This window comes from Plasmodium gonderi, assembly GCF_002157705.1.
Source record: "Plasmodium gonderi DNA, contig: Pgo-contig_227, whole genome shotgun sequence".
Taxonomy (NCBI): domain Eukaryota; phylum Apicomplexa; class Aconoidasida; order Haemosporida; family Plasmodiidae; genus Plasmodium; species Plasmodium gonderi.
Window position 1 is genome coordinate 1,832 of NW_021629141.1, and position 9,168 is coordinate 10,999.

Below are 9,168 nucleotides of genomic sequence, written 5' to 3' on the forward strand. Positions count from 1 at the left end.
TGTTACATGAACTATTAGAAAAATATAAATGTAAATATGCAGACCTAGAAGAGCGTTTCACAAAATGGTAACATATACTCACACAAAACATGGATTTATACAAAAATTTCAAGATATATGTAGAGATCATATTAAAATGCTTCACACGCAAACATTTGAAATATTTAAAAGTTTTGAAAATCTATATTTCCTTATTCCATTCATAAAGTATGCACAATATTCATTGAACAAATAGGTATATTTAATAATAATAGGACTAATTTACAAAAATATGAAGCTCAGATCCCTAGTATAACTAAAGTACTAAGATATGTAATAAATCATTTTAATAAAACCATTTCGTTTAATGAGAAGTGTGAAAATAATACTTATCTTATTAACCTATTTTTGGAGTATTATTTGGAAGATTCTGGCACATTTATACAAACAAAAGAATAAAAGGAATCAATCACATCAAGAGACAAGGGAGTAACAGATATTTCCTGTTCAATAATATTAATAATAATGTTCATTCTATATAATGTTATAGATACAATTAATTTAGATAATATATATTATAAATATTTTATATTACATATTATCATTTAACAGTTATATAAAATTAGATGTATACTTAAAAAAAAATCATATTTTATATTTGCTTTCATTATATACTCAATGTTTCATTTATAAAACAAAGATAAGTAAGATGAGGAGTCCGTTAAATAAAAATAATGAAAATAATATATACATATAGAATTCATCTGTAGAGAAACATAAAAATATAAATCAAAAACATTATAAGAAATAGAAACACATGAAAATAATATATTTATCAATTCAATGTAAGAAAAGAACATAGTAATATATATGTAATATAACGAATTTTATTATACAAAAAACTTATAATTTATAAGAATAAAAAAAATAAAATAAAAAAGCAAATATATATTAATTATATTATGCATCATGAAAATAATAAATGTGGGCTTCATCAGATGTGATTTCAGTAACAACATAAAAAATTTGCTGAAATAATAAAAAATATCAGCTAAGTCTAACGTAACTCCAAGAAAATGAAATAAATTTAACTCTTATGAACGTATTATATATCTGATTTCAAAATTTTAATTTATTAATGTAATAAATATAAAGATATATTATAATAAAGTAGGTTTTAATATGAACATAAAAATAAAACGAGAAATTTATAGAATTAATGTGAAAGATGTAATATAATTGATAACATAAGCCTCGTTATTATTTTACGTGATATGATGAAACAAATAATTACAATCACTATTATATTAATATACAATAAATATACAATTAATATTTTTTGCAATATTTTATTGGATTAATTAAACATTGATAACAAATGAAAAAAATATATATGTATAACAATTCTTTATAAATATCAATACCTCAATTTATAATCTTTTCATTAATTCTATTAGTCTATAAATTAATCTTTAAAATAATAAATTATATGTTTCTAATTTTTCAATTTTTATATTCTATTATCTCCTGAATTAAACATTTTTTTTATACGTGAAAGATTATATATATTTTTCGAAACGTATTATTAAAAATATTTCTTATAATTACCTATTGCCTTAGAAAAATAGATTGACATGAATAATATATGCTTATATGATTTAAATAGTTAAATTACTAAGTTTCTCTTAAGGATATATAGTTGTAATAAAATATTATGTCCATTTTACAATATATTTATCATGGACTTTTTATACATCTCCCCAAATGGAAAATATGTTGACAAAATTTCATCATTATTAATTTAATATGAAAATTGCAATCTGCTGTTATAAAATAAGTACATATTTTTTTAATTTCCATATAATAATATACTTCTCAAAGTAATGTGTCTAAAATTATATTTTCTCTTTAATTATCAAGTTTATTCATTGATAAATAATGATATATTTTAAAATATATTATTATCTTATACTACGAATTAAAATAAAATTTTAAAAAAAAATAAAAAATAAATAAATATTTTTACACATTTAATATTTAAAAAAATATACATTTACCTAATGCATTATGAACTATGAAGAAATAGTTAACAATTAAATATATTATTCATGTAATTATTTTATAAAGTCCCTATTCCTACAACAGAATATGCGAAAAAAGACATAAATTTGTAGAAACAGTAAGTTTGAAAAAATTATAACAAATATATTTTACATTACATATATTAATTATTTGCCTAAAATATGTGTTTATTATTAATATATTTCCCACAAATTTTGTATATAATAAAAATAATATTATATTTTGCTATTATGAGCAATCATTAAAAACTTGGTTGCTATTTCATTTTAATATGTGTATATATTTTCAAAAAGTATGCGAAATAATTATAATTCATATATATTTTCATTATTTTGAAAAAATTATATTACATCTTACATTAACAATATATACCTCTGCAGTATAATTTCCCTCTATTTTATTAAACAACCATGTAATATGTTCTAATTTTCTCACTCGCTTATATTGTTTCATTTAATAATAATATAAGCAATTGGAACATATAAATATTCCTATATATGTTATTTTTAACACTTGGTTTAATTCTTCATTTTTCATATACTCATTATGTTATAAGAAATATATATAGTTATTTATGTAAACAATATAGAAATGGGCACATACAATATAAATAACACAATTAAAAATAAATTTTTAGCAAATGTAGAATTTTTTCAATTACAAAGTTGATTCTTATTTTAAAAATGGAAATCACCAATATGATATATATTTATTTAACTTAAATGTATTATTAAAAAAGAAAAATTTTCTTTACATAATATTATAAGAGAAAAGAAGTAAATTCTAAATTTTTATCAGTCCTGTATAAAATGATAATAAAAAAAAACTTTCATAATGTCCAATGTAAAACTGCACATAGAATAAAATGAACTATAATATATATTTTCATGCATAAAAAGATAATGTAGCATTGTTATACATAAATATAACAAAAATATATTGTCATAATAAAAATTAAAAGGTATCTATGCTTTATAACAATAATAAATTCTTAAAAAATGGAGTACCTTAATATTATTATATAATATTACAGATTGTAAAAATTCATGTAACAAAACACCCCGTATAATATTTAATTATTAAAATCCATTTAATTTATACATTTGAAAAATATTATTATTATATGTTATTAATGATTCAGGGGAAAAATAATTTTCTGTATATATATGTGAAGCTTAAATATCGTTTTTTAACGACTGTCTAATAATTTAATCATATTTAAATGAAATCGTATGTCAATAACACTAATTCATCAAAATATATGAAATGAATAATTATTTATTTTAAATGAGAAAAATATCATGTAATAGTTCTTATTGAATATTCGTCCCTTTATATATATATTTATTCAATGTAAATACATATATTATATAATTAATTAAGCATATGCAAAAAAAGAAATTTCTTTTACATCATAAAATATATAAGGATGATTCATAAATAAATGTTTTATTTTAACAATATTAAATATTACACAAAAAATATTTTTAGTTCTAAATATGTATTATATATATATATATGGAATATTGCTTTTGTAGATACAATGAATTTAAATTTAGATACTAGAACATATATTCGATTGTTATTTACTCATACATGTTATTTGAATAATTTGACAGTATACTTTCGTTCAAATTAAGTTATATTAATTTTCATTAATTCACAACATACATTTGTTTTTTTATAGGAGCATAAATAATATTGGTATGCTTTTTTAAAATTATATTTAGGAATAAGCATAATTATTTGTGCCACATAAATTGTGTTACTCATAAAACAAGTTAATGAGTAATGTAGATAATTGTAACTATATATATATGATATAATATGAATGATATATATAGATTATGTAAAATAGAATAAAACATTATATGATTACATGCAAAAGGGATAATTTATTTTTTTGTTGTAGTCAATAATCATGGGTTCATACAATTGTACATGGTTCATGATAATATATATGTTAAAAATATAGTAGGAACATACCTAAATATGCTTTAATTATATTATCTATATATTTATAATAATTTATATTTTTTATTAATTACATTTTCTTAAAGTTAAAATAGTATACTGCAAATATTTTTTAATTATTAAAAAAAAAAAAAAAATAGGCTTATTTATATTTAATAGAATATTATAGGTATTATTAATTAACTATAATATTAGCATGTATAACAATTGTGCAAAAATATCATTTTTTTATTTATAATAAAGACAGCAAATGTAAAATGATTATACCCATAAGCATATCACAAAAAATATATTACAATTAGATATTTATTATTAGTTCTATGAATGATATATGAATATTAGAAAATTTATAGTCTTCATTATATGTATTAATTTTATAAGAAGAGCACAGATAAGTTTGAAAAATGTTTATACAGATAAACGTGAATAATTTTGCACTATAGGATAAAATATAGTTATATATTATAAACTCTATTCGAATATTTAATGTATTCATCACATAATATGTACATTTCTACTATATAATATATCTCATTGTGTTAATTTTAAAATTTCAAAATTTATAGGTTATTACTAACTGCAAAGCAAGAAATAATTATTTTTTTCCTTTATTTAATACGCATAATACATGTGATACATAACATCCATTTTAGATAAATTATATATAATTATTACATCTAAATAAGCCATATAAATATAAGGTGATTATAAAAATGAATTATATAGCCATATATTTCTAGTGTATATAATGTTGAGAAACCAAATATATGATTATATATTTTCAGAAAATTCTTATACGATAAAAATTATATTTATTTTACAGCGCTTGTTATATCTTAATATAATTTTTTCATAGTATTATTAATGTAAAGTATATTGTCACATAATAATAAAATATTAATATATCCATAAGTGAATAATTCATAACTATTATGAAGAATTGGCTAAATAAATACATATTTTTCTCTTAATAATTGAGAAGTATATAGAGTTTAATGATAATAAAAATAAAAGCAAATGATGAACCTGCACTTTTTATAATTATATACATTTACATCCAGTTCATAGAGAGCTTAAACACATATATGTAATACTAGTACAAAATATTTTTTATTAAAATGAAGTATATTCTATATATCTTTTTAAAAATACACACTTATTTATTATATTTTATTTATGTATATGACAATATTAAGAATTTATCAATTATTATTTATATATATACACATAAGTATAAATCCGTTTATTTTTATTCTATATTTTAACGTAATAATGTAATATATATATTTTTAATAACCTATAATAATATTATTTTATATATAAGTATATATAAAAAAATGTTTTTTTTAAAAAAATATACGTCTTCTTATAAATATAAATGTGAATAAATACAATATGTATTATATATTTATTATTATATTTTATATACGTAAAATTATTTATGAAATAAAAAGTGTTTATATTCATTAATACCTAGCAATAATGCCTGAAAATATAATTGCTAGTGATGATGTACACTACTATTTATTACTAAAATTATAATATGTTTTGCTGTATATTAAAATGCACTTGTTTTAGAAAAAAATATATATGTCTTATACATAAAAATATTAATTTAATTAATCACATACAATATAATTTTTTTTTCTAGTTCAATTATATGGAAATATTTCCAACATGTATCAATGAGTTTAATAGAGCCAAAAGTAATAATACCTATTCCTGGTTAAATGATGCTTATAACCAGTGCACACAAATTAAATGGAAATTAAATATAGAAGGAGATTCTTTTAATAGGTATTGTACAGATCTGATATATTATTTAAATTATATAAATGACAATCTAGGAATTAATAAAAATGCGAACTGTAAATATTTCAATTATTTGCTAAAGTATATTACAGATAAATTTAAAGTCATATGTGATGGAGAAGAAAATTGTTACGAAGAAATGATAAAATCAAACATCAGTAATATTCCTGGAATGCCTAATACATGTGTTCAATATGTTAAAAATATTAATAATGATACATTTGAAATATTAAAGAAACTTGATAAACTATATGAAAGTCTTAAATTACTAGGAACTGAAAAATATACATGTCCGTATGACAGTGAATGCTATGACATATATAAGGAACTTTCAAAAAAATGTACAAACGAAAGTAATAAAAATTTTTGTGAATTATTAGAAAAATTCAAAAATATACATGTTAATGATGTAGATGATGTAGATGATGAAGGTGATGTTGGTGATGTAGATGATGAAGATGATGTAGATGATTTAGATATTGTAGATGTTGTAAAACGAACTCATTCTTCCTCTTACAAACATATTCGCGCTATTTTTTTAACTCTAACTTTTACAATATTTGTAATGTCTACAATTATATTCATATTGTATAAGGTTAAATATAAATTTCATTTATATAATATAGAAATCATTAAAATTTATATAACTCATTATTATGGAATTTATATTTAATAAATATCATACATATACAAATATATGATCGTTTCCTTGTTAATAGTACACGCCTTATGGATCAGTACTGCATGAAGTGCTGAGAAAATTAAAGAAACTGTTTATGAAAAATAATAAAGAACGTCTTTCATTACTGGATTCATGCGAAAGATCATATAATAATTCTATTGAACATGGATATAGAATAGAATATGGTTCAGAAGACTACGTCTAATAGACATAAAGTAACAACTAATATATTAAACATAGATTCTTCTATGTAGTGTAACAACTTTTAGAGAATATATTTTTGTAAAAATAAAAAAAAATTATACTAATGATTATATTATAAAATGATGATTATTTTAAAAAATACATTTTTATCATTTAAGCTATTAATCTAAAAGTTGTATTTGAAATAATGATAAGTAATGTACAAGGATTATATTTATTTTGAAATGGTGTAGGTATGTAATAACCTATAAGCATGGAACTAAAAACATTAGGTATTATAATTAAATGTCTTAAAATGGATATATTAAATAGTGATAATCTAATAGAATTTGATAAACAACAATTTCTTAAGAATTAAAAATGTTTATTATATGTTATTAGGAAAACAATAATAATAAAATATTAAATATAAAACATAGATAAATACAATATATATATAGACAAACGGAAATAATATTTACTAGCTGCAGGTGTGAAACACATAATTAAAAAATCCTCCTTAAATAGCATGATTGCATTTGAAAACATTCATATACCTATAAAATGTAATATAAATATAATATCAAATATATCATTCTTATTAAATTATTATGTGTTATATATATATATATATATGTTTAAATAATAGATGTTAACTATGGTCAGTATTTTCTTATAAGAATTAACATAATTCTTTTTTTTTACAAAAAATTTATGTTAACTTTAATCCAAAAAAATGTATATAAATATAATTTAATACAAAAATACAGACAAGTTTTGTATTTCAAATACTATTATATGTTTTGAATAATAATTACAATATCACAGAATTATTGTATTAATTGATAATAAAATACTATTTCATGTGTTCTTTTTTAATTTTGAAATCCCACACAGAATTTAAAGCATATTTTTTAAAGTATAGCTTTTACAACATAGCAATTGTTTATTCAACATGCATTAGCTTTAATATTTTATATATATGCCTTATTATTATTATTTCAATAATATCATTTGTATAATTATCTCTCTTAAATGTAGAGTATGTACATTGAGCAATATATAAGAGCAGACAACAGTTTCATATTTATATATTACCTTTATTATAAATTATTTAGAAAGGGACTAGATATTTGAAAAATACATTTCCACAATAGATAATATATTTGAGATATTTATAAATTTTTAAAAGATAAATTATATATAAGCATAGATGTGTTTCTTTATGGAATGAAAAAATGTGTTGTATTACATTATTGTATTCTTTTTGGTTATATATGTGTGTATATACATATTTTTATTACATATACTGATATTCCCATAATCTATAGTCTACTATATAAGTTATCTGATATCATTAATAAATTTTACTTATAAATTTGTAAAATATTTTTTATGACTATTACATGTACCTCAATATTTTTTTCTTATTTCCTTGCATTAGCTTTTGTGATATATACATATATATATTTTAATAAACACATACTTATTGTATATAGTTATATTGTAAGATATTTTTATAATGAATTGCTATTCTATATATTTTCAAAATATATTATAAATATTGTATTCAATATTAATTTATAACCCATGTTATTATAAACAAATCCTCGAATAAAAAAAATTATCTTTATTTGAAATGAAAAATTTAACGATAATAATATAATTCTAATTCCATATCTTAACATAAAAAAAAATTCCAAGAAAAAATTATAATATACTTATAATATTAATGTATATTGAAAATGTTAATTCTAACATTATTAAGATATTATATGTTATAAGATAGAATATATAAAGTCTATTATGCTTAAAAATTATTATTTAAATGATATATTTTATATAGTAGTAAATATTTATTACAACATGCCATATATGTGTATCCTTAATTCTCTATAGCATACCTGATATTGATTCAAATCTTGTTCTTATATTAATAGTTAAGATTTATTTCATTGAATTAAAATACATTTACTAAAAATGTACATTTATTTAAATAAGATACTTATATGCAAATACATTATTATATAATATAAACAATATGTTTAATGATAAATAAAAGAAGATAGATTTAAACAATTTTTTGGTATATAATTCATAGATTTGTTATTATTCTTATTAAATATAAAAAATATTTATATCTTCTATTTTTTAATAAAAAATAAAGGTTTCACATCATTAAATTAACTTATCTAGAAATTTTTTAGTAACAAAATATTTTATAGATAATGAAAATAATATAATGGAACTGAAATAATATATACATTATTTTAAAAAAATTTTAATATATTAAACTAGTGTAATTATTTTTATGCTTGATATATACTTGAACTTGTTTTAATTTAGCGGTATTTATAGTTTTTTTATATTGTTAAAATTTTGTTAACACATTATATTTAAGGTAATATTATCTATAGCATTTTCATAATACATGGATAAATAATAGTATTTTGTGA

General features: G+C 18.5%; 1 protein-coding gene across 1 annotated transcript; it reads left to right on the forward strand.

Moving 5' to 3' along the window:
* Positions 1-5,517: 5,517 nt before the first annotated feature.
* On the forward strand, positions 5,518-6,734 carry PGO_002155 (variable surface protein; the record flags this gene model as incomplete). The annotated part of the gene is made up of 3 exons (XM_028691080.1): positions 5,518-5,547; positions 5,687-6,409; positions 6,567-6,734. The coding sequence occupies 3 exons, from the start codon at positions 5,518-5,520 to the stop codon at positions 6,732-6,734; spliced, it is 921 nt and encodes a 306-aa protein (XP_028546881.1).
* Positions 6,735-9,168: the final 2,434 nt, after the last annotated feature.